The sequence below is a fragment of the Mchenga conophoros genome, linkage group LG12, assembly GCF_057382185.1.
Source record: "Mchenga conophoros isolate Kocher_MC1m ecotype Shallow Benthic linkage group LG12, M_conophoros_male_GT1.1, whole genome shotgun sequence".
In the NCBI taxonomy this organism is placed as follows: domain Eukaryota; kingdom Metazoa; phylum Chordata; class Actinopteri; order Cichliformes; family Cichlidae; genus Mchenga; species Mchenga conophoros.
Genome location: NC_140537.1, coordinates 14,212,992 through 14,239,818, shown reverse-complemented (window position 1 = coordinate 14,239,818; position 26,827 = coordinate 14,212,992). Strand labels below are relative to the sequence as shown.

The following is a 26,827-nucleotide window of genomic DNA, read 5'->3' as shown; positions in this document are numbered from 1 at the left end:
TGGTGGTGGCATCATGCTCTGATCTAAGTCATTAAATATGTATTCTGTGCAATAAATCCACTTTGTAAAAAGAAAAGTTCAAAGAAATTATTAAAATTTTCATCTAATCTAAAAATTTCACCTAATCTAAAAAAACCCCCCCAAAAAACCAAAAAACTGAATTTCTCGGAGGAACCCAGCCAAGGGATTAATAAAGTTTCATCTAAAAGCCCAAATTACCATGACATACATTTCCATGACATTTTATATGATGTTGCCAAATATTTACACATTGGTAGTATGAGTACAATATGAATACATTTTAAATGAGTCTCTTAAGTCCATATAACGTGTTTTCCCATCATGTGCTATATAGAAATGCTGGTGTTGATTTGAAAACCGAGCCAGATGCAGAAAGCGTGTTCAGCCGTTATGTGATTACTAGATGGGTAGTAATGAAAATATCTTGCGTGGTAATTGTAAAAAAAAAAAAAAAAAAAAAAAAAAAAAAAATTTTACCTCCTAAGACCCGAACTCTTGCATGGCATGCATTTTTTATTTTTCTTTGATATTTGGGCATATTGGGGCCCGATGAATGTAAAAACAAAGAATTACCAGATTATTATTTTTTACCTTATTTTTGTTTTTATGAAAAATAAGAGCCACATATGAGGATATTAGTTTAAAATTTTGATAGAACAGTAGCAGTATAATGTCCTCGTAAGTGGATATCAGGCCCTTGTAGAGCAGAATTGAGTATTTTGGTCTAAATAACCCACATATGTGGACGCCAGGTCCTAGGAGGTTAAAAGCCGGTATATATCATTTCACGTCAAAAAAAAAAAAACAAGTTTAAATGATGGAAGAAACTATTCTTGGTTTAGCATCGCAGAAAGGGGGATTGTTTGGCCAGAATCTGGCAACCTCAAAGCTCATCCCGACTGAAAACAAGCGGAGCACCCTCTCCGGTTAGCTGGCACAGAGCTAACTAACTTTCCTTTAAGTATGCTTTAAGATTTTGCTTAGAACAGACGCTGATATTTTTCTAGTTACTTCCGGGTCAAAATAAAATTCCAAAAATAATACTGGACCTCTGATGAAATATGTTTTAAGCTAATCGCTTGAGTACGTTTAGCTTGAGAGCAAGCTAGCTTGCTAACGGTAGCCAGGCAACAAACTTAAATTGTGCACCTGTAGTGAAATGTAAACGATGCAAAGTCGTGTTTGAGTTGTGATGCAGGGTAAACGATGAACCAGATGCAATGACAACAGTACTGAACATGATTAGCACGAGTCATTGACTTTGAGGGGGCTCTCGTTAGCTGGGGCAACGTTGCTGGTAACTGAGCTGGGCAGAGAAGCAATAAAGCAGCAGTGAAGACCCAGCCTTTTAAGGCTGCCTGTATGAGCTGTGGATGTTCACTGTAACAACCTTTAATTTCACACTCTGTCTTTTATTTCAGGCCTGCGCACCTGGAACAACCAGTCCATTTGAGGGAGTCCCCTTTAATCAAAACAATGACGATGACCTGACCAATGGACCAAGCCAGTGTCTGCTCTACCACAGGGTCACGTTTGGGGATAGATCATGAATGACAAACTAGTGTTCTTGGGCCTGCTGTACTTTGTCCAGGGCATTCCCTATGGTCTCCAGTCATCGTTGCTTCCTGTATACCTGCGAGGAGCTGGGCACTCTCTCACACGCATCGGTTTTACCAAGATCCTTTACTTCCCCTGGGTACTCAAAGTCCTCTGGGCGCCTTTGGTGGACCGAGTTGGTACTAAGCGTCGCTGGCTGGTGGGAACAGTCTCTGGCCTTGCTCTAACATGCCTCTCCAGTGCTGCCCTGGCCCCAGAGGCACATATTTGGGGTGTAGCTGGAACCCTGCTGGCAATGAACACCTTGGCCTCTGTTCAGGACATTGCTGTAGATGGAGCTGCAGTGGGGTTGTTAAAAGGACGTGGGGAGCTGGGCCTTGGGAACACAGCACAAGTTGTAGGGTATAAAGCTGGGTCAGTGTTTGCCGGAGGTGGGCTGCTAGCTGTGATTGACGTGGCTGGATGGAGCTGGATGTTTATGCTGCTGACATTTGTGTATGCTGGTGTAGCCCTGTTTGTGTGGGGGGCCCCTGTGTTGGATGATGAGACTGTGAGGGGCCAGCAGGCAGACGGCAGCAAAAAGGGAGGGCAGGGAGCAGATGCTGTACGGCCGTGGAGGGTGTGGAGGAAGCTGCTGGCAGTGCCTGGCACACCTTGGACAGTTCTCTATGTGCTAACATACAAATTGGGTAAGTCTGATTATTATTCAAGCACTGGTTTAAGTTTAGGTAAAGTGATCTGTTGTGATAAATGTTCGCTTATTTTCCAGAAGGGCAATAATGCTCAGTATTTATTGTCAATGTAGTTATAGATTTGTTTTTTAATTGTTCTCTCATAGTGTATGGTTTTTTTTTTCTTTTTAAAGCAGAATTTTCCTTTTTGATATTTTCACTTATACACTTAACTGGCCACTTTATTAGGAATGCCTTGCTAGTACGGCTGCCACAAGCGATTATTTTGATAGTCGACTAGTCACCGATTATTTTTGCAATTAGTCGACAAATCAGATCATGCATCCATTGAACGTAAAACATACAGCTTATTGCACCAGCATGCATCTGCTCTTATATAAATATCATTAGCTTACAGGGCTCTAGACTAACTTTTTGCCATGGGCGTACCGGTACGCCTAACTTTTTAAAGTTAGGCGTACACAAATTTTATAATAATTTATATAATATAATGTGTTTTTCTGGATACACTGTGCTTTTTCAGCATTCAAAGATTGATGACACCGTGTCAGAGCACTGGCTATGAATTTCAGAAGGATCAGGCCTTAACTTAACAGAGAAGTTAGCAATAGTTCTTTTCCTATTACAGCTACATCCACTTCTGTCGTGCCTAGGCTGCTCACTAGGGCTGGGTATCATCACTGATTTCTATAATCCATTCGATTCTGGTTTTCAAAGTCCCGATTCGATTCAACTTAGCCCCAGACAGTCAGAAATATTATAATTCTGATCATTTATCAGTACTGACTTCATCAGAATTGTGAACATCACAGCAGATGCCTTTGTGTGAAAGTAACTGAGAATAAAACACAGAAAAACATGAAGGAGATTTTCCTGGTCTGGCTTTTTATAGCAGATAACCTTAAAAATATTCTACAATGTTCTGTATATAAAGTTTAAATTTCTTCAGTATTGAACAACAGAAAAAATAGGCTTTCTTGTCCGAGGTCATTTAAGTGAAAAAAAGAAAAGAAAAAGACAGCAGCCGACAGCGCTGTAAACAATGGTAGACTGGTGGGTAATAAGCGAATGAATAATACAGAAAACAGAGATTGGAGACGGGAAACTGTTCTTGAAGTACAGAGAGAGAGAGAGAGAGAGCTAGCTGTGCATGGAGTGTGATTTTAATAGTCGTGGAAGCAAAACAGCAAAATTCATGACGACATTGATCAGCGTGTCCGTCTACGGGCTGCCCGAGAAAGACAAAGTTGATTCTGATGAGTCGGTCCGCTCTGTGTTTACGTCTTTGTGTGGAATCCGTGTACCTGCTCTCATTTGCTGTTTGGTTGTTGTTGAAATGGTTTTGTGAGCTTTAATCTGAGAATCTGGCATTTCTGGCCAAACACAGTTATATTTAAAAGTCTATTCAGGATTTAATGAATTGATATCGCTTTATTCAAGCTACTCACCTCCCACTCCCACCTGCACTTTCAACTGGACCACGGCCAATCAGAGAGGTCCCGCCCCTTACTATCTCTGATTGGTTTAGTCCACGATAGGGGCATAATATGTGTCTGTTGTTGACCACAGGGAAGGTTGCAGATTTTTTTATTTTTTTTTGCTACCCGAACAGTTGGTCGCACAGGTGCAACCAAATGGTTTTTTTTAGTCGCACCACTGAAAAATTTGGTCGTATTTGCAACCAAATTGGTCGCACTCTAGAGCCCTGGCTTCCAACTTGAAGTGTTTAAGGTACATGCTAACTAAAAATAAAGACAAGATGATAGTTTATTAAAGTTTAATGAAATCTGTAGATTGTTTCGGTGGAGTTTAATAAACTCAGTCTCGTCTGCTCCTTGCTATCTAAAATATAACAGGACACCGGAGTATATTCTCAAGCATCTCACACTTCTGATAATCAGTTGTCTGCTTGACGTTTATTCAGCTGTGTAAAAACTATAACTTTATTTCTCAGCCAAACCGATTTACTCAGGAACAAATAAAATACTAAAAAAAAAGCCAAACAGTAACATTTTTTAGTTATCTAAGTGACTTATATTACATGTTTAACCTGAGTAGCGAAAGACAGCAGTGGGTTTGAAAACGATTTGCTGGGAGTCCGGTGTTCTCACCGGCTCTAATGAGCCTTGAACCCCGGCTTGGTGAATTGAGAGGCTGTACCAAGGCCCGGTATAGGATAAATAAGTATTAAACATAGAGCTGTATTTGATTATAATACCAATTTTAGAAATAAAAACACTTGATTTGTTTTTATTTTTTTTCTGTTCAGTCCAGTCTAACTTTCCAGAGGCAATAAAATGCAGAATTTTTAGAAACAAGCCCTTTTTCGTCCCAGTTTGAATTTCTGAAGTCGCTGCTGTGTTGATGTAGGGCCCAAAGATCACCACTAGATGTCTCTGGTGGTGTTTCTGTGAGTACTGCACTCACAAGCGCAGTGAAGAAGTTAGAGAAGTGATCCTTGCAAGGCATGTCCTGCGTGCACATTGGGAAATGGAGACGTTAGACAGATAAAGCAGTTGTTTTTAAAGTCACAGTGACACACATACAAAGTTGAGATGAAAATGCATTCTTAATTGAATGGACAGTTTTGAATTTGAACAAGTTTCTTCCAACAAGAAGCAAAGAAAAAGAAAAGAAAGGGAAAAAAATTAAAGTAGTTTTGAAATAGTTGAGCTTGTGTGTATGGGGGGAGAGAGAGTTGATGTGGCCAGAGTTTGGTGTTTGGTAGCAGAAGGGGATTATGTAAGGATTAGAGTGTCTTTGTGTCTGTGGCATTCAGAACCTGAAATGGAAGATGGCGCATCCTGGTGATGTGTGTTTCTGTGCGTGTGTTTACACTGTGCGTGGGTGGTGGGAATATAATTGTCTCCTCATATTTTCATAGTCTTGAGGTGTGTGTGTGTGTGTGTGTATACATGTACATATATGTGTGTGTGTGTATACATGTACATATATATGTGTGTGTGTGTGTGTGTGTGTGTGTGTGTGTGTACATATATATATGTGTGTGTGTGTGTGTGTGTGTCTGTCTGTTTTGGGAGAGTGTTAAGGGTGGCTCAGTAATCGGATAAGCCCCAGCAGACGATACTACTAGACAAAATATGAAGGCTGGCTGGACCCCCTAATCTGTCTCGGGAGCATCCCCCTCCACACCCCACACTCTCTCCGTTACATAGCATGCACACACACACACACACACACACACACACACACACACACACACACACACACACACACACACACGTGCATGCCATTGGCTGATGCTAATGATAACAGCAATAAATGCCTTTGATATACATTTAAAGTCTTCTCACTTGTTAGGTTTTCATATTGGTTTGATTTAAACATCCCCCTTCTTTGCATTACAAAAAATAAATGGTTGTGTAATATTTTAGATTAGGCCTAGATGTGCCAGCATAATTGCCTATGTGAGACAGTATTGTTTTTGTTCAAGGGCTATGTGGGTATGTTTGTGTGAGACCGGTAATCTGCCTGTCTGAACCCCCAACTTCTCACACTCGCGCGCGCACACACGCACACGCACACACACACACACACACACACATACGAACTTACACCCCTCTCCCTCATCTATCCCTAATGAACTCTGAGTTTGTGCTGCGTCCAACACTGTGGCCAATCATTGGCAGCCTTGTGTATGAACTGTGACCCCTGTGCCATCTGAGGCTACAGGCATGATGGGAGAACTGTCTGGGTAGAGCAATGGACGGAGGGAGCGAGGGGGAGGGAAGCAGACGGAGAAAATGGGGGGAAAAGCCAAAAAAAAAAGAGACAAACAATGGTGGATATGAGTTCCAAATAAGCTCAGTGTTGGACACAAACATTTTGATGTCCTGCTGTCATCCAATATTCCCATGGTGCATTTGGTCACTTTGGTTGTTAGCAAACTTCCATGAGGTTCCTTTACATCAGTTCATTAAATATCAGATAAGCTGGAATTTGATCCATAGGAAAACACATTTAGCTAAGTCACGATACTACGAGTGCACGTGGCTAAACAAAAGAGTGTTTGGACATCAGTGTGGGTATAAGGCGAACTGATTTATTAGATACTATATGTATGTGAATGTGTTAAAGACACTAAAAGTCAGCTTTCTATCCTTGGAATACAGATGCTTTAGTGTGTATGAATAGATAAATATAGAGGAAGTTAAAATCTGATTGTGTGTCCATATAAGCACTTTTTGCTGTACAAGTGTGCCTGTGCCACCTTTATTTATAATAAGTAGAATTTTTAAATACTAAATAAATACATCAGAGCAGCAATTTGCAGTCCACCACTTGTCAAACAGAGGCCCTGTATGCTTGACAAGTGTGAAACCTGGTGACTTTCTCCAGGAAACAGCTCAGGTGTAAGGATGGATGGATGAACAGTAGAAGTGAAGCTTTGTTCCTGCTTTTAACTTTAGCATTTCCTGCTCAAAAAATGGCTTTGAGGATATATGAATTTAGGAAACATAATATGAGAAACTGCAGCAGTGTACTGTGATACAGCTCATTGGCACCATCAACTAATGCCTCCAGGATAACCACAAAGTTGCATCAATGCCTCAGCAATTTAAAAAATATATAAGGTTTGCAAGGAAAGAATTTAATGCAGCACTGCTGCATTAGATTTAGCTAGCAGATTTAGAGAAAAACTTGGAGAGAGAGTGGGGGTTATTTTCCAGAGGGAAAAGGAAGGCCTGCAGGAAGGGAGGCTGAAGGAGGGGATGAATTAATGAACAACCGCCACATGGTGCCCTGAGAAACGGAGAGCAAAATGGAAAGAGAAATAAACACATTTATCCATGGGTGCATGATCATTTTAGACATTTAAAGATATAAATCCTCCTTTTTACCACATGAACCACAGGTATTTATGATTGATTTGCCTTAATGAACTGAAATCAACATCAGCTGCCTTTATTAATTGACAACTATTGAGGATATTCCCCTGATTGCTTGAAATGCTTTAAAAACCTAAATGGAAACTGTGCAGCTGCCTTAAGATGGAAAGGATGTGCATAGTAATACTGCACTCAGAAAATAAACACAAGTGACAAGCATAAGCAGCCCAGTAATGTAGCAGGTTTGAGTTGGAGTGATGATGTATCGTTCAGTGTTCAGTGTTCGTGAGACCTACGGGCCATGGGGAACATCTGCATCGATCTGCAGGGACTTGTTTGTGTCAATAGCCTAATATACACAGGATTATATGTAATTGTGTTCAGAGAGGGTTCTGTTTACTCTTCTGTCCTGAGGGAACCCAAAGAGCTGAAGGTGTATGTGTGTGTGTTTATACCTATGTTTGTGTGTGTGAGTGTGTGAGAGAGTGTGTGTAGTGCTTTGCTGAGACATGTAGTATGTATGAACCTGTCTCCTTTTACCTTGCTTTCACCAGGGAGTGATAAAGGGTCACTAAATGTTGACTGTGTGTCCTCGGTGATCTCTCCTGGACCTGCTCTGCCAGCTCTTTTGTTTAAGGTGCAGCATGAATGTCAGCATTTCACCCCAATGTCCTCGTTGACCTTTTCCCCTCATCTCAAGCTTATCTGTCTGTGATCCCTATACGTATAACCAGTTATCCCCCGTCTGCTGCAAACACGCTTATACAGACAACCGAGAGGCTTAACTCTTTCCCCCATAAAGTTGACATTTGATGACCTGCCCTATATCCTTAATGACGCTTCTAGATATTTCTGTATATTTCAATAAATACGTGGTTTAATGACCAATAGTTTTCAGGTTTTTCCAAGGCTAGCCGATGCACTTCTCATGGACACACAGTCATTTTCTATAAGCAGGCCTGACATCTGACAGAAACCTCTCAGTTCAGAAGAGAGCTTCAAAGGTTATTCCTAGTAGACTTTTAAGGGGGTAAAGAGTTAAGGAAAAGTTGACCAGTTCAGTGAGAAAATCTCTGTTATGCATATTTTGGGCCCACTTGTCCTGCTTGATCTGATCACTTTTATCCTATGATGGCATGTTTTTGTCATCTGTTCTCCATCCATAGGGCACGTGGGTTCACTGAATGGTTTTGATATCTATCAGAATGATATGAGTCATCAGTGTCATCGATCAATGCCAGGTTTTGTATTTTTGTTATTCGTTTGTGCACTGGCACTTGCTAGCCACCCACCCTGATTCATACTGTGTGCCCCAAAAAACAACAGTGTTACTGCTCCTGATGAAAGAGAGGAAAAGACACCGGGGAGCTTATTTCCCACTTCCAGCACAAAGAGAAATAACAAAGTATACCAGCAGGAGAGCTTTGTTGTCTGCTGTAATTAACAGAAGTGGACAGATATCAGCTGGACAGCTAAAACAGTATTATGTCATAATACTGGCTCTTTTTGATTTCTTCCAACTTCTTTATGTATGTTTAAAGTAGCTCATCTGTCTGTCCTGTACTCTTCACCTACAGTTTTTCTCTCACAGCCACTCACACCAAGAGCTAAAAAGTTGAGGAGACATGATAAACTGTCATATGAATGCAATATTGATGGTAATAATTTCATGCTTTGATGAGAAAACAAAACATTCTCTTGGTTGTCAAGAGATCGTTGCTTATCCCAGAGATCATTGTCCATCTGCACCACCCTACTATAGGGCACTTTTTAAATTAGTAGAATAAACAGAGCTTCCTTCATGCTGTCACTCTTAATGTTAAATAATGCTGTCTTTCTGCTCTCTCTGTAAACACTTTTCTTTGAGCCTGCCATTCCTCCTCTGTTTCCTCTTCACTAACCTCCTAACATTGTCTCTGTTCATCTGCCCCTCCTCCTCTTCCTCTGTCTCTAGCAGTCTCCATCCCTGTCCTATCTCTCCAGTCATGTTTAACTCATATCATTTTATGTATTTTATGTATTTGCCCTTTTCACCTATTTCTTTCTTCGTCCTTTTTTTCTTTTTTTTGTATTCCTGTTTTCTCTTAGTTTTTCACATTTTCTTTATTTCTCCCTCCTCACTTTCTTCTTCTCTTGCCATCTCTCTCCTTCAGTCTTGTTCCATTCGTTCTGATTTTCCCTCCACTCTGTTTAATCTTAGCGGATGTTTAATGAAATCCCTGCTGAAATGGACAATTGTTGCTTTGAGAATATTTATAGAAAGGAATAATCAGCCTTGTTTTGTGTGTGTGTGTGTGTGTGCGTGCCTGCATGTTACCACCCCTTCCCCCCTTTAAAGAAATAATTAGTTGAAGGCAGGACTGTGAAAGCTCTGAGCTTTGAGCTGAACAACAGACAGACAGGCACAGGAGCGCAGAACCATGGGTAAACAACTCTGGCATCATGGGTACTGCTGCTGCCAGTGTTTACTTTATTATGACTAACATGGTTATTGCTCAGTTGATGCAACTCAGAACAGTTCAGCACAGAGGATGACAGATTAAAATGTGAGTAATGCACAGACATCACCCACGGAGTGCGTGGACTGAAAGGATTTTACTGTTTTTTGTAGAAATTTGCTGCTATACCGTTTAAGTTGCACTTGACCGCTGAAAAAAATGTGCCATACTGTAATAAACAATAAATTCCTGTGTCACTGTTCATGAGTGTAATCTCTATAAGATACCAATGATCAAAACTAATATGATCTCCAGTGTTTTGGTTTTTTTCCTCACGAGGTGCATTAAAGTTCAAGGATTTTAATGTCTGCAGCATCGTTGTTACCACTCATTTACTCAGATTTTCCCTTTTCGCCACCGTTTAATTGCTTTGACTGCAGTAAAATATGGCTTGGGTTTTCTTTGTTTGTTTGGGGGGTTTTTTGTTTTGTTTTTTACAACCAGCACTCAAAAATATTTACTTTATCAGGATGTAGAAAAAGGGAAAGCATCATGTCTTTACATTTGTGTGGCGGGAACCCAAAAACATTCTGCTCTGAATCTGAATTTGCTCCTTGAAGAATTGTCAAAATTGTTCTGAATCCATTCTATAATTAGTCAAACTTTTTTAGATTTATTGTAAAAATAGTTTTGAAATAGTGAGACATTGATTAATTTTTAGTGATGCATCAGTGTAATATTATTTTTCCTTAATTATTATTATTATTTATGCACAAGTTCTGGATATCCTTTGTGAAATTTAAACTTCTGGTTTTATGTGTTGTTAGTACATGTGACTTATTCATTTCAAGTTAGCAATATAAATCAACCACTATTAAAATCTGCACATTTTATGGGGTTTCCCTCCTTTGTGTGATGTAAGAAACCTTTTTAGATTTGCTGCAGTGGCAGTTCTTGGGTCAGTTTCGCATATTTTCTGAAGCACTAAACAACAAATATTTTACAGTCAAACACTTTTGTTTTAGAAGTAATCCTTTCTGACTAAATGACCTTTCAGGACAAGCTCGAACATGGTCATTCCCATCTCTGATAACCATATGCAAATTTCCAGCAGTAAAATATGAGTGACAGAGGAGGGAGACGTGGAGAATCCACGTTTCCTTCCCCGAATTTCCGCAGGCTTGTCACACCGCTGTTTCGGCAGTGACACTCTAATTCCGCTGCTGCACTCCCTACCTAGCTCCTCGGCTTTCTCTTATTATTTTTTTCATTTCAGTCTGTTTCATCTGTCTTTTCCCCCCCCCCTCGTTCTCTATTTTTGTTTGTCTCCTGGCTGACTGAGTGAGTGAGTCGTCGGTTGTGTTGTGTCGTATTTGACAGCAGTCTGGGAGCCAAGCTGTCACTCATACAGCTCCTTGGTCCCACTGTCTTTCTGAAGTCAGTCTCCATTAATATAATAATGGCGTATAGTCGGCACCACTGAATATTTTACTGTAATGTTCAGCAGAACATTACCCCCACACTCAATACCACACAGAGAAAGTCTTACTGCCTGACAGAAACTTTTTATTTTGACTGAAAGGTCTTTGTGCGGTCTGTTTCATCTGTGGAAGTTTCTGTGTTTTTGTTGTGTTTTCCTTTTTGTGCTTTAGGAAAAGTGCTAGGCCCCGTTTGATAAAGTGACTGAGGGTATTCTTTTTCTTGTCAGGCATCTATTATTGACACTTTCCAGGAATAGGCCTGGGTGCGCCACATGTTCCGCATTTGATTCTGCAGTCGTCATCCCAGGAAAACCATGTTTTATTTTTCAGTGTTGCAGGCTAAACAGTTTGATACAGCACCCTCATAATATTTGACTGTGATTGGAATAGGCATGTGTATTCAGAAAGTGTCTCTTATATTTACCGTTGGTGAAAATAGCAATGCTTAGTCAGATGTATACGGTAGATAATGCGTCTTTTACTCATTGTATCCTACAACCCCTAAACCACCACCCTGACCCTTCACCCATTTTAATTCATCATTCATTTGGACGTCTTCTTCTTGTCCACCTCTGTCTACTATCACTGTGTATGCAGGTGAGCAGGGTGCAGTAACCATGTTTCCTCTGTTCCTGTTGGATCACCACATGACTGCCAGGGAGCTCGGCTTCTGGAACGGCGTCATCGCCATGGGTTTCTCCATCTGCGGATCGTCCCTGGGAGGCCTGCTGCTCGCTCAGTTTAGGTAGCCTTCATCAGCACCATCATTTATCACTGGTTTCACCATGGCCTTTCTGTGGCAGAAATATTTTGTGACTCTTTTAAGTGGTCTCACTTTGCAAAACCCTTCAATTTAAGCGGCGTCTTTGGGGGGTGTTTGCCCTTGAAAAATGTGTAAAATGCCTGTGAAAAACTTTAAATTGCATGTTACTAACTCCACATTCTTCATGAAACTGTGTAATAGTCACCTGGGCTTGAAACTAAGATATTTAATCATGAACTAACCTGGCAGGTAGGTTTCTTCAGTTAATCGATTATTTAATATCAAGTGCTAAAGAGTACTGAAAAAAGTCCATCACCATCAATCCAAGAAGACATTGCAAAATCACTTTCTTATAGGTCTATCCATTTCTGTTATATAGTACTGTGCACTTTTTAAAGTGGTCTTGAACAATAGTTCTTTGGGTTTTCTGAAGGTCTATAAAATGTTTCTTGGGACATTGACTGCTTTGTCATTCATTTTCGGTCTCGTCCTTGAACCTGACCATTTTCAGAGTATGTTGTTGGGGTTTCTTATTTTTGTTTAGTTGTTTTTTGTTAAGCCACATAACACTGTCCCCTGAATCATTCATACATAAAAAAGACTCCTTACTCAAGAGATGAACCTGTAATTTTTCTATACATAACAGACAACTGTAGCAAAGAACCAATTTTAAATTGTAGCTTTAGGTACTTTGTTACAAGCAGGCTGTACCAAAAACACATAATTTTTACCCATTTCTTTCTTTGAATCCAAGAATAAACTGCAGAGATAATAGTTTGATAAGCACCAACAAGGCTATTCTGTTGTTTCAAAAATTGGAGGTGAAGATTTGATTTACTCTCTAAACAAAAATCTTAAACTATTACTAATGTAGTCAGAAAATACACAAAAACCACTGTAGATTCAAGTTTAAATTGCATAAAAGAGTTTATTGAAAAGCAGTTCCAATAAACCCAAAGCTCAGACAAAAAAGAGACAAAAATGCCCTGGGGGATGCAAACAGTAGACAAACAAAATCAAACCCTATTAAAGACAGACACACCGGGCGGTAGGAGGGGGGGTCTTAATTTATAGAGAATGGCCTACTGTGCCCTCCCCCTCCTGCCTCCATTCTAGCAGGTATTCAGCTCTAATAAAATGGTACTCTCTCGTTTGTAGTTTATTACTTTTAGCTAGGTCAGACTTCAACGTCATACTATTTGTCAAAACATTCCCCTTTGAAGAACCCATTCCCTTTTGATGTAGCCATGTGTTCTCATGATCACCATCCGATGAGCCCAGGTGTTAGTCTTGTTGGATGGGTTTCACATCTGGTGTCCAAGCATAACGCACACACAAAACAATCACCTCTTTAGTGCAGATACTTGAGCACAACATGTCGCTAACTTGTGCTCTGAACACTATGCATGTTGTGAGAGTACAGTACTGGGCCATTATATGGAAACTAAAGTAAAGTGTCCTATAGTGCTAATCTTTTATAATACTCCAGTATTTATTGTAAATTTATAATGACTTTGAGTATTTCCAGTGTTAATTACTTTTTAGTGTTTACTTCAGTAAAACTGAGACAAAATAATAGTCCAGTAAACACACTGATTAACTAAGGATGGTGAAATAAACAGTAGTAATACTTTTCACAGTATGCAGTGTTGCATAGGCCAGAGTGGTTTCATAACGTGAAATATCAAACAATTCTCAAAGAGCTATTAGCCTTAAAAATTGTGCTTTGTGTGTATGTAGTGAGTCCTTAAAAATTTGAGGAAACTGGTGAAAAAGTTCACTTCACTTGTTTCACCTACTGTTCACTGAAGCTTTATCAGAAAGGGTCTAAGTGGAAGAGTGGCTGTCAAGAAATTACTTACCCACCATTATTTTCGTCTGTGATTTTGTGTGCACTGACTGTCTCCTTTACTTCTCTATCTCATGTTTTAAGCCTCGTATCACTCTTTATATGGTTTGCAGTAATTTAAGTAAACACTGCCTTGTTTGAGAGCATGGGAACCCTCTCTCTGGAGCGTGGACATGAGCAGCAAATCCATCAGACAAACACTGATGTGTGCAAAGACACAATGCAAACACACACACAAGGACCCCTCAAGTTTGACACAATATCCACCTAGTTTTTTTAATTGTCACCTTTACAGACAGGTATAAGATGCTAGACTTTCTGCTACAGGTGACAGACAGGTACCTGTTAGAACATTCAATTGTAAATTACAACAGTTTGAGATGAATAAACATTGTCAGGGGTGGGATTACATCAGGGATCTGCTCTTAGCCCTTACTTGTTTCCAATAGTGATGAATAGGTTAACAGAGGAGTCAGGAAGGAAGACTGTGCGCTATGGTCTTTATAGATGGTAATGGTGATCTGTAGTTAGAGTAGGGAAGAGGTGGAAGATAGACTTCAGAGGTAAAAGTATGCTCTGGAGAAAAGAAGAATGAAAGTCAGAAGCAAGACAGAATGCTTATGGAATGGAGAAGGGTAGTAAAGGAGTTTGAATACCTGGAATCAACCGTCCAAAGCAATGGACAGTAGTTCACAAGAGAGGTAAAGAAGAGAGTGCAGGAAAGGTGGGGTGGGTGGAGACGAGTGTTAGTGGTGATGTATGACAGAAGGAAAGTGGCAAGTGAAGGTTTGCAAGATGTTAGCAAGACCATCTATGATGTATGGATTGGAGATGGTGACACTAACAAAAAGAAAGGTGGTAGAGTTGAAGATACTCAGCTTTTCACCGGGAGTGACCAGAATGGATAGGATTAGAAACAAGTACATCAGAGGGACAGCTTAGATGCAGTTTGGAGACAAAAAGGGGCAAGATGGTTTAGGCATGTATAGAGTACAGATACTGGATAAGATTAAGTTGCCTGGCAGGAGGAAAAGAGGAAGACCACAGAGAAGATTTGTGGCTGTGGTGAAGGAGGACATGTGGAGGGTTGGTGTGACAGAAGAGGATGCTAGGAATGGGGTGAGATCAGGTGAGATGGAGGAAGATGATCCACTCTGGTGACTCTTGAAGGGAGGAGCCAAAAAAGTAATCTATAAAACTTTTTAAAGATTCGTAAAGTTATGAGATTTGTTAATTACTGTTTATACCAAAAACCTTTTCAGGAAAAAAAACAAAACCTGTCAATCTTACAATAATAAAAAAAGACAAATTTCCATAGACTCTGGTGTATTTGAATAAACATCTTTTGTGTTAATAATATGATTTTTAAACATTTTCCATGTTAAATACAGATGACATAAAATTGTGCCATTTGCACCTGACCACAGTTATGTAAGATTATTCGATCTGCCTATAGAATCACTTTGTAGGACGGCCCTGCCTATGGCCATTGTGATGCGATGGGAACTGTGACTAACAACAATACCTGGACAGAGGATATTATGTTAGTTCCCACTCCATGCAGTGATGTAGTCTTAATATAAATCCTTATTCTTGCTATTAATTCACATCTTTGCTGATTAGAACATTCTGCACCTATGTGCATAAAGTAATTAGCATATGTTAGATGTACATGGTATAATGACGAGCTAATGGATAAGCAAAGTCTCTGTTGCCCTGTTTTGTTATCTGCATCAGTGCTGTATGAGTGTGTTTGCTTGCCTGTTTGTTGACATGTATCAGTTGCCATGTGCTCTCTCTTATGTCAGTCTGTTTGTCCTTTTTCTTCCACTTGGATTCCAGGCTTTCTCCACTTGTCAGGTGACACTAGCAAACACAAAGAAAGCCTCCAAAGGCAAAAATTTCTTTTTTTTTTTTTTTTTTAGGGAAAGTGCTTTCAAAAGATGTCATTGTCATACTTTGGCTTTTGATCTTTCACTCTCCCTCTCCATTTCACACCTATGTAACTTGTAAAGGCGGTAAAATCTTCACACCCTCACAACACAGAGAATACTCTCTAAATGTGTTATTTTGCACAAGATAGACAGATTTAGCCTGGAAATTATACCTTTAAATTTGTACAAGCCATCAATTTCATTACCAATCTTTTTTTCGTTTTGCAAGGTTTTGCACTGACCCAAAATATACTTAGTAAGTATTCTTGGTGATGTTTTAGGTTTAAAACCATTGTACAATAAAATTCAAAGACTGTACATTGGGAAATAAATCACTGGCTTCATCCAGTCTCAAACTGTCTTCCCCTGAAATGTATAGTAGTAATTTATTTGAACTGTGTGTAAAGCTCTGGGTTTGAGCGTGGGGGTTGCACATTCTCCCTGTGCCTGTGTGGGTTCTTTGCAGGTACTGTGGTTCTAGTTTTGTCTCATCCGACCAAAGGATGGCCTCCAGTCTGCATAATCTTTTTCCGGGTTGTCCTTGACATGCTTCACTCTGGCTTGAAAGTGTGTCTTCTGCAAAAGTGATGTTTTTACTGGATTCTCACAGTCCATTCCTGTACAGGTGGAGTGAATATTTCGTATAATCATCTCCTGTTTTGTGAGAATCAAGAATTCTTTTTCTCAAGTATGAACTGTTTTTCTTTTATTTTTGGTATGATGCTTTCTCATGTGACTGCTGAAGATAACCCCTTAGTTTTAACTTGATTTTACAAGCTGTGAGAATTAAAAAGTGAAATCACATCATTGCACAGCAGTGGTTTGTGCCTGTGGGTCTGTTATGACAAATGTGTAGTAGATTCAGTGTTAAAACTAGTTTCTGATTGTACGTACACTCAGCTCCTCCACTTGGTTACTACTTCTCATCACCTGCACGTACACACACATACGCACACACAGAAAGGGCTGTTAGTTAGGCTGGGCTGTTGTTCCTCCTCTAAAAGCTCCGTTGGAAGGTATATCCTCACTACCATCAGAAACGGCTGAGTGGTCAGTGAGTGACCCCCTTTACAACTGCCCCTGGCAACCTGAGAACGTAGTTATTCTTATCTGGGCCTGGCCCGTGTGAGGTGGCAGCCAGGGAGGTTTCTTTTTCTCACACACACACATCCCTCAGCATCTCTTGAGAGCGCGCGATATGAAAGGCTGTCATTGAGAAGGGAGGCAAAGGAGCAACAGAGAGAAGAATGTCTTTAGCATGTGAATGATGCAGGATTGGTTTTCCAGTAGAGAGGTAAGGAAACGCTGGGTGCAGGGGGAAGAGAGAGCCAGATAAAGATACAGGGAAGAGTGAAAGAAGAAAGAGGGGGGTCTTGAACAGAAATAAAAATACATTTAAATTAAAAGAGTTTATGGCATCAACTTGGGTTTTAGGTTTTGAGATGTTTTGAAACGCACAGGTTTTAATCCATTAATCATGTAATCAAATAACTTATCAATATAGTCGATAGCTCCGCTGGAAAATATAATCACGACAGCCCTGGTACAGATCTATTTGGGAACCATTATTTCTCCTCGTTTCCGGTCACATTTATACTGGCAGACATGTTTAAAGAGTCTGTCTGAATATGAAAGATAAATTCAGATTTTCTTACCTAACTAAATCAGATAACCTGTTTTGTGTGTCCCTTTCTTTCTCACAACCTTTTTTTAAAACACATAAATAATTACATGCAAAAAAACCCCATAAACAAACACACACAGTCCCTTGAGTGGCAGGTATCCTCTGAGTGATTGGCATTGTTAATCCCTGATGTCACACAACAGTGTGAGTGCGTGTGTGTGTTTTTATGTATGTTAACAGTGATTAATTATCTTTCTCATGCTGGGGATCTCCTTAGGTTATTGATTACGTCATGAACCAGACCCACAGGGGGATGATTTTCTTGCACTAACAGGGAATCAATTAGTGTCTGGGGACTTGTTTACTTATGCACGTGCACGTATGTAACTGTGTGCGCGCGTGCGTCTGTGAAATGCGAAGAAACAAACAAAGTGTCTCTAAATTTAATGATATTAGCTTGGAGTGGCTTTCATCAGGTATCACACTGCTCATCAATACACTTAAAAGTTAGTTAACAGCTCTTTGATGATCTTCTTGTTTGCTGGTTTTTCCTCAGCATCGGGGCCCTGATGCGGCGCGTGTTTGTGTTGCGAACAATCAGCATGGTCTTCCAGAGTTCTCTGCTCACTGTCCTCGAACCATCACCGCTCATGAAAGGTGAGAAGCAAACCCACAATAAGACAATGGTCACAAAGTAAATGATTTCAAAATATTTTAACAAATGCTACAATTCTGGATTATTTAGTCCGGTTTATGTTTGGTGCTCTGATGTAAATATGACAGAAGCGGGCAATGAAAACAAAGAGCTACATGTTTGGTCATCATGTCAATGAGCATATATGCAGTAATCAAATAAACAAGTGTTAATACTCACTGACCCGTATTAACCTAGAATCTTTATATTCTTTGTTTTAAAAATTGTGAATGGCAGTGAATAATATCACACACACACCAAACACAGTGAAGCTACAAAGCCTAACAGTGGCCACAGTTACAGTTTTATCAGCAGGGAATGAAGTCAGCAAAAATAATGCTGTTCAGTGCTTATGGCAGGCTCAGCAAGACACAAGCAATGATAGTCCCCAGGTTTACTGCAATGCTATTGTTTTATGGTATTTCTGCTAGTGCATTTAGGTTCTGGATATGTGTAAAATGAGTGTTAGTTCTGTGGTTAAGCAGCTGATATTTATTTATTTATTTGTTTCTTTGTTTGTTTATAGTGACAGTGACAGGAAAGTAACTTGATATTGAGGTTAAGTAAGACTTCGGTAGCAGGGTTTTACATTAGACATTTGTTGTGACAGGATAAGATGTAAATCTTTCAGTAGATTCATTCAGATTTAATGCATTTCCATGTGCACTTGAAGCTGACCTGTAGTCATTGGCCTAACACGTCATCGCTCCAGTCGGATATATAACAAGAGACGTTTAGAAGTAGGGCTTCCAAAACCTTCTTCTTTAAACTGGCAATTTGTATAGTGTGTGGTAGGAGTGACAGGTGGGTCTGAAGTGAGGGGTGCGATTACATCAGGGATGGGCCCTGAACCCCTTCTTGTTTCCAGTGGTGATGGACAGGCTAACAGATGAAGTTAGCTGGAGCCTATGGAGAGACTGTGATGTCTCCAAATAACATTGTGCTCTGTAGTGAAAGTAGAGAGCTGATGGATGAGAGCCTGGTTAGGTGGAAGTGTGCTCTGAAGAGAACAGAAGTGAAAGTCAGCAAAAGTAAGACAGAATACATGTGTATGAATGAGAGAGAGAGACAGGTATAATGATTTTAAATATCTCAAGTCAACCCTCCAAAGCAACAGACGGTACAGAAGAAAGGTGAACAAGAGGGTGCAGGCAGGTTGGAGTGGATGGGGGAAAGTGTCAGGGGTGATTTGTGACAGGTGAGGGCAGCAAGAGGGAAAGGAAAGGCTTGCAACTTGGTAGTGAGTCCTTTTATGATGTGTAGTTTGGAGATGGCGGCCCTGACAGAAAGACAGGTGCCAGGTGCTTAGTGACCAGGATGGACAAGATTAGAAATGAGGATATCAGAGAGACAAGGGTGAGATGGTTTTGGCATGTGCAGAGGAGGGATAATGGGATTATTGGACAAAGGATGCTGAACATGAAGCTGCCAGGCGGGAAGAAAAGAGGAAGATTCGTGATGTAGTCAAGGAGGACATGCAGAGTGTTGGAGTGACGGAAAAGAATGCAAGGGGTTAGATGGAGGCGAACAATCCTATTGGGATCCCTTAATGGGAGCAACTAAAATAGGAAGATTGGGGAAAAGAGAGTTGTTGAAATCATGAATGACTACAATATAAAATGTTTGAGATTTTGAACACTTTTTGTGTCAGCTGTATGACAAGTGAAAAACCCTTAGAAGGAAAAGTGGGTCAAGTTTGAAAGGTCAAACTTTGGATGTAAAGCCTGGTACTAATGTCACTGGCAGTTTCAAATGCTGTTAGACCTTGTGTTAACCAGTGGCCTATAGTTCAAGCGTTCAGTCTTAATGCATGACGTGGAGAACGTCTGTAGGAGAGGTCTCCCTCCAGACAGTTATTCATTTATTAATGTCTGAATGACACATCTGATTGCGCTGAACAGCCAGTCGGGATTCACATTCACACCATTCATCTCCTCCTGAGCCCGTCTCTTACCCTATCAAGCTTCTCCAACTCAAAGTAGAGGCATCTCCCGCCTCCATTTTAAACCCAGAACAAAGATTTCAGGAAAACTTGACTAAAAACCCTCAAAACAGAAAAAAAACATTCAGTTTCAGATTTTTCAATATTACATGATAACCCTCCGCTTCCCGTTCTTCCAGTCTGATCAGTCGGTGTATCTTTTTGACTCCACCAGTCTTATGTCGCTGACTGAAGAGTCTTGCTCGGCAAAAACTCTGGCGGCTTGAGTGAATAATTCAGTGTTAGTGGGAGCAGAGACAGATAGGCTCTGTGGTTCCTCTGTTTCCCCACTAACACTGCTCTGCCACTTCCCCTCAGAGGATACACTACATGTGTTTTGGGGACTGGGACTGAGGGGGGGGAGCTGCACTTCAGCAGATTACCGTTTCTCGCTGCTTTGTCTCTCTGCTTTCACTTTAACATAGAATTGTAAAGTGAGTAGTGTAGCAGAGAAAACAACGTGTAAAGCTGCAAGCTTTCTGCCTGCTTTCAGAAAAGGAACTGCTGGGTTTTCTGTTGTCTTATTGTAGTTAGACTCAGATGCGTCAAGGCTGGTTTTGATCCATTTTACTTGCGTGTGTGTGCTTTCTCAGGTATGGCAGTCTTGAGCATGAGTGTTCAACACTTCCTGGGTGGTCTCATCACCACGCTCACCTTCACTACCATGATGCATTGCACTCAGAGGGCCGAGGAAAGCATTCAGGTAAAAAGGAGTTCTGTCCATTCCCGCCAACAAGCTCATTAACTAGCCCAGGGCTGCTTTCATGTACAAGTTTTGCTCTGTTGTCATCATCTTTTTTAATGTTTATTGCGTTGTGCTTTACTGTTAGGTCTCCTGTGGCTCAACAAGCCAACAATACAGTCTTTTCATTGTTTTCACCCTCTGTCTTTCTCTCCCCCCCCCCCCCCTCCCCCCCCCAACCACCTCTGTTTAGGTTAAATTATGTAATGTTAGCTCATTTCCTTTGGTTGTCAAAGTGATGCTGGAGAGGGAAATCTTTCAGCATTAAGTGCCATACCTTTTGTCACCTGTACCTGTCAGTTTTCATCAGCTGTTTCCACCTGGAAAATGTCAAGTTTCAGCAGCCCCAGTTTCCTTGCATTGCTGGCCCCCTTGCTGACATTGTCCCTCCTACTGCCTGCCTCTTTGTCATTCTCTAGTCTTCTAAACGCTCTCTTTTCCAACTCTGAATTTTTTCCTCTCCTTGCTCATTTTCTCCTCTTTGACATAACTCCTTTTGTCCCCGTCGTATCTGGGCCAGCGTTGCCTGGAGGTGATCGTTTTTCACACAGCCATTCAGACGTCACTCAGTCAATCTCTGAAGGTGACAAATTATCATTTAAATTGCTGTCAGTCCTAAAGTGAAAAAGAAAGATGAAGGGGAAAAAAATCACAAGCTGAAGCACAGACACCAGGATCCAGTTATGAAATTTAACTTAATGAACGGAGAGAGAACAAGTACAGCATTTCACAAGGAGAGCAGAGGTTAATCTGAGAGATTCTCATGACACAGACTGGCTGTTTTTCTTTGTAGTGTCGGTGTGGGATTTTGGTCTGTGTGTACATACATGAGAGGAGAGCATTAGCTCACCTGCGCTTGGTGTGTAAATGTGTGCGTTACTGAAGGTAGTGCTATCCAGTAACAGAAAACTGATACTGTGAGTGCTTGTTAACGATCCCCAGGAGAAAGAAACCGAATCCGTTAAACAAGTTGCTCAGAATAAAGGCACTTCACTTAACTGTGGTTACACAGGCTCTCAGAGCGCTCTACCTCAGCCTGCAGACCACAGACTCCACTCACCACTCATCAGATTCTGATATGATTTTCAGTCTTTGTTTTTTTCCAGTGAGAAATGCCCTCAGCTGATTTAGTGAGCATGGTCCATTCTCCAAAATCTAAAAAAAAAGTCATAAATAAGAAAAGAAAAGACGGTAGTGAACTGCAGAGTAGAGTAGGGCGATATGGCCAAAAATATTTATCACGATATATATTTGAAAATTTGCGATAACGATATAACTGACGATATAATTGATGCGAGACAAAATACAACTCCACAACATTACTAGCGCAAAAAGACAACCTTCCATTTATTTTCACTTAAACAAGAAGCTGGTTTTTATGTACATTAAAGCTTTATAAAAATGTAACAGTGCAAATGCAAATTCCTTGCTGAAAGTTTAACCAAAAGGCATTTCCAGTAGAAATGGGCTGACATATCCTGAGCATAACCATGTATAATATCCACTGAAGTTAAAAAGAGGTGCTTTGCAACATTAAACTGCAGTGTGCAGTACGCATTTTTCGGACCATAAGGTGCACGGGATTATAAGGAACATTAAGTGAAACAAAGCAGTCAGATAAATCAAACTTTATTAAACTCATTCTTCTTGCTTCCTCCACTTCTGTACCATTGATTCATTAATGTTGAATTCTTTGGCAACCGCTCTATTCCCATGTTGTTGCAGTATAACTAACCTCGTATTGTGGATGGATTATCTCAGTTGTTCTCCTGACTGAAGTTTGGTCCGTTTACAGCATCCTGCCATGCGATTGCATTTGTCTCTAACTATGAGGAACCTTCACGTTAACTTTTATAAGTGGAAAAGTGTTAGTGTTCGTCCTCCAGCTTCACTGTTTATGTTATGCTAACATAGCTGTGTCGCTAGCGATCACGTAGCACATCATTATATACCAGCTAGCCCAACTTCAGTAACCCTACAAACGTCACTGCTGTTTAGTTTCCTGTCTTCATTTATGTTGGAAGTGATAGCAGAGCTGTACGTTTGAATTTTTTCAGAAATCAGTCAGAACGTGCAATATCATGCTTAGGTAACTAGCGAAACTAGCGAGCTAACTTCCGCTAGCTTCTGCTAACTTCTAACTCCATTAAATGTAATAAATTTTGTTTTCATGGATGCCTGGAAGTTAAACTTCATAGTTACACCTGGTAAAGCAGCAATGCTGATCGTTTTATTAAAGATGAAAGAATTTAGACAGTTTTTAACTCTCAGTGATGCTGCAGTGTTCGTTTGACCTGAAACATACGGAGTTTAGGACCCAGATTACTCCCAGATTTAAGAGCATCTTAGTCCGACATATACGACAATAACGACGGCCGCTTGCATGTTCTGCAAAAAAATGTGCTTTGTCGTGTATCTGACGGACAAACACCAAACCAGTTCCACATCACTGAAGTTGCACCATTTTTACAAACCAATTCTGGTTCATCTGTTTCACTCAACAATCTGCCATGTGTGTATGAAAACAAAGGCACTGCGCATGCGCGTTTTACTCATATTCTGTCGCGATATTTCATTTTCCTATCATTGCCTAACATTATACCGGTATTACCGTGAACGGTATAATATGGCCCAGCCCTACTGCAGAGAATATTAAATGTTTTTGCTTTAACAAAAAACAGAAATCAAAGTGATCCCAGTTAAGGGTTAATCTGCTGATAAATTATTGGACTAACTGTCATGGCTCTGTTCCTACAGTAATACAAATAATTTGCAGGAAACACTTAGTCACTTAGTAAGAAACACTTACGAGTATTTCTTGCAGCACGGGACATTTAAGGGATTGTAATGTTACCCTTGTTTATCTCGTTGACAGTGTGCAAACAAAAGCACAATTCTGAACCCGACAAAGTTGTAAAAACGTCCTATAAAGTTAAGTGTGGTATCTTTTTCCTCTTGTAACACAAAAACTAATTTGTAGATAAAATATTTCTTTGTCAGATAAGATAAGATTTCTTTATTAGCCCCAGAGTTGGGAAATTCACAATTAACAGTGCAGGCTTCTTGTAAATGTATTCTGATTATAGGACTCGAAGCATTTGTTCTAATGAATTCTGCTTTTCTTAATTTTAATTAATGTGCTCAGGTAATGGTCTAGGTGTCACTAGAGTTCCATGTTTGTCAGAGCTACCTGCTGCTCTTGGGCAGAGGGAGGAGGCTTGGGGAGATTAGGTAATCTTTTTCCTTCTTGTTCTCCCTCTCTCACTCCGCTCTTGAAAGCCTAAGGCTGAGATCAGATAGCCTGCTTCACTTGGCCTTTTTCCATCATCTCAGGCCATGATCTCACGCTTTCTCTTCCAGTATTCCAGCATTTTGGATTTTTCTCTTCTTTTGCAGTTTGTTTTTCCCAGAAGTTTTCAGATCAAATCTCTCGCCCTGTTTCTCCCTGTAGTGGTTAATTGTGTTAACCATGTTAATGCCTAAGAGACAGAAGGTGATAAGCTGTGCTGGTGGATAGGATGAAGTCTCACGTTGTTGTTGTTTTTTTTTGTAACTGTGTTGCACTCTACTCCCAATACTGCTATCTCTTTTTACTCACAATGTGTCTTTCTTTCCCAAACTCTCCATTTCCCCTTCTCTCCTCTCACTTCCTTCTACTTTACCTTCCCCTTTTAATCTCTTTTCCCCTCATCCTACCTCTCGGCTGCCAATTCTCCCTGTAGGCGACCCACTACAGTTTCTTGGCTACTCTCGAGGTGCTGGGGAAGCTGATGTTCAGCGCTCTGGCCGGAGGCTTGGTGGATTGGTTTGGTTTCCAAGTTGCCTTCCTCTTCTTCCTCACCCTCTCTGCCGGAACGGCCCTGCACGTGTGGACAGCTACCTTCACCGGTGCTCTTAGGGAACACCAGCAGCCCAAATGAGATCAGGGTGAAACATCCTGGCTTAGGTTCTGAAACAGTGGTGAAATAATTTGAGTATTTGGACTCATTAAAAAGCTCTTGAATCCTGTTAAATGTAACTCACATGACTTCAGAAACTCATTTCAGTTTACGAGATCTTGAATAAGTTTATCTCAGCCATTTTTAATGGAAAATCAGCCATGCTATTTAAGTACTCTGTCACAGAGTTTTTTTCTTGTTGAGTGTTTTCTTAATTGCACATCATGTCCCTGGCAGATTTGCGATATTTTATTTTTGCATATATAAAGTCTTAAAAATACTGGAGTACGGCGAGGCTTGCAGATACTGGGTAGGTAAGGATTAGTGTGTAGAGTTTCCTGAAGGGAGGATGATGAGGTGTGGATAATGTTGGGCAGTTTGGAGTCTAAAAGAATCACTTGGAATCAAAGGGAAAAAAAATCAAAGCCTTTTATAAAATCATCTGAGCTATTTTAATATTGTCATAAGACAGCAATAAGAGCTGTAGCCAAAAGCAATATTGCTTCTTTGTTATGCTTGTTCGGTCATAATGAACTGTATGTAAATTTGTTAATCATTCTCCTGGGTTGTATGGTTTACAGCTGTAAATGGAAAAAAAAATTGCTACCTCGTATCAACGCTGTATGGTACGATGCACAGGAGGCAAATACAGAGTAGCCAGACTGAGTAGAGCGGCAACACATACAACATGCTATCTAACAATTAACCAATGTAGAGTCATATTTACTGGGACTTTCTCATTAAAAAAAAAAAGAATTAAGAGTTACAGATTTAGTATTTACAGTCAGGGTCGTATATTATGGGGAAATAATGAGGACCATACAGCTCATGTAGCCCAGGAACGTGGATAAACTGTTTGTTACATGGCTGTAATACCCAAACACTTAATATTTTATCGTTTATTTATCCTAAAACTTGGGAAAATACTGTGTCACAGCAGCCAAAACATTAAGCACAACATAGCTTAAATAAAGTAGAATAGCTCTGTGAATAGCACAGTAAGGTAAAATGTTAAATTAAAGCTGAAAGTCTAAATTCAAATCAAATCTGTACTGCTTCGTTAAAAAAAAAAATCCATTTGTGGACTTTTAGAGTAAAACTGCAAACAAACAACAAAGGGCGTCTCTGTCCAAACACAAGCCGACTGGACTGGACCTGACTGTATTCTGTTTCATTTCTTTGCAGAGTACAATACTCCTTAATACTTCTTTTCTTTTGTTACCAAATACATTCATCCTTCACTTGGCTTCTTGTAGGAAACCTCAGCCTTACACACTGCATGGTGCCATCTCGTCTCACCTTTGAATCGAACTTGTTATTAAAGAAAACTTGAATGACCAACATCACTGGGAAACTGCAGTTCTTGACAACATTGTACTTTTTTTGTGTTTTTTCATGTTAAAAAAATATCAAATGCACAATATTACACGCTCTATATGCTGTAACTCTTTATGGTACTGTATCCTATAGAAAATAATTTTCTCCAGTTATAATATACGAATGAAACAGCAATGTAGAATGTTTTTCTTACAAGGCTCGGTGAGAATAAAAGTTAAATCCTTCACATAGCTGAATGTAATAATAGAAATTAAGTCTTAAAATTCATTGTTGGACAACGATGGACTGGTTTTAAATAAAGGCAGTAACCTCAGCACGTTTATCTAAATAAAAAAAGACTGCTTTCACTCACGTGGCACATAAAGGGATGCCATAGCACATCTGTACTCTTTTATCCATGTAGCCAGGTCCGATGACTTGTGGTACGTATAAGCAAAGCATATCTCTTGTCTCTCAGCTACTGTGTTGCCTGAGATTTGCACAAAAATAAAGCTGCTGAGTAAAACGTTGAGTCTATTTTTGTCTTCCTGTTATTGAATTTTATCACGTTTTTATTCTAGAAAAAAAAGGTCCTATGTGGTCTTTGAGGGTACACCTGCCTTTGAAAATCCACTTTTGACTTGTGGCAACCCTGAAAACCACACTGGCTCTCTGTTGTGTCCTAGCTAAGGGCTACAGAAGTCAATAGGCCCCATGTCACATGATCCCCAACCCCATACAGCTTTAATGACACAACAAATGCTATGAAGGAGGATTAAACCAGCTTACATGGCACCTGAATACACCTCCACTTTACACTTCTTCACCCACTGTCGTTATCTGGGCATTTTGTTGTCTTGCGGGATAAAGGGGAGAGTTTCAAGTGAGCCTTATATGTATCTGTTTAGTTAGGTCTCCATAAGCCTTTCCAAAGTTTGCACTTCTC

The 26,827-nt window shown here is 40.2% G+C and overlaps 1 protein-coding gene across 2 annotated transcripts; it reads left to right on the top strand.

Annotated features, from left to right (window-relative positions):
• Nucleotides 1-845: 845 nt before the first annotated feature.
• slc33a2 (solute carrier family 33 member 2) lies at nt 846-26,407 on the top strand. Of its 2 annotated transcripts, none has more exons than XM_085293884.1 (6): nt 846-982; nt 1,443-2,267; nt 11,637-11,784; nt 17,766-17,866; nt 20,478-20,587; nt 24,349-26,407. In XM_085293884.1, the coding sequence occupies exons 2-6, from the start codon at nt 1,568-1,570 to the stop codon at nt 24,544-24,546; spliced, it is 1,257 nt and encodes a 418-aa protein (XP_085150010.1). In that variant the 5' UTR covers nt 846-982; nt 1,443-1,567; the 3' UTR covers nt 24,547-26,407. The 2 variants fall into 2 exon arrangements, with proteins under 2 accessions (XP_085150010.1, XP_085150011.1); XM_085293885.1 differs by having other exon boundaries at nt 851-947.
• The last annotated feature ends 420 nt before the right edge of the window (nt 26,408-26,827 follow it).

What these genes read in the sequence shown, in the direction of transcription:
- slc33a2 (XM_085293884.1), top strand. Translation starts at nt 1,568, where the DNA reads ATGAATGACAAACTAGTGTTCTTGGGCCTGCTGTACTTTGTCCAGGGC. An exon ending in TGTGCTAACATACAAATTGG is followed by an intron (nt 2,268 to 11,636) that starts GTAAGTCTGATT and finishes CTGTGTATGCAG; the next exon opens with GTGAGCAGGGTGCAGTAACC. An exon ending in ACCATCACCGCTCATGAAAG is followed by an intron (nt 17,867 to 20,477) that starts GTGAGAAGCAAA and finishes GTGCTTTCTCAG; the next exon opens with GTATGGCAGTCTTGAGCATG.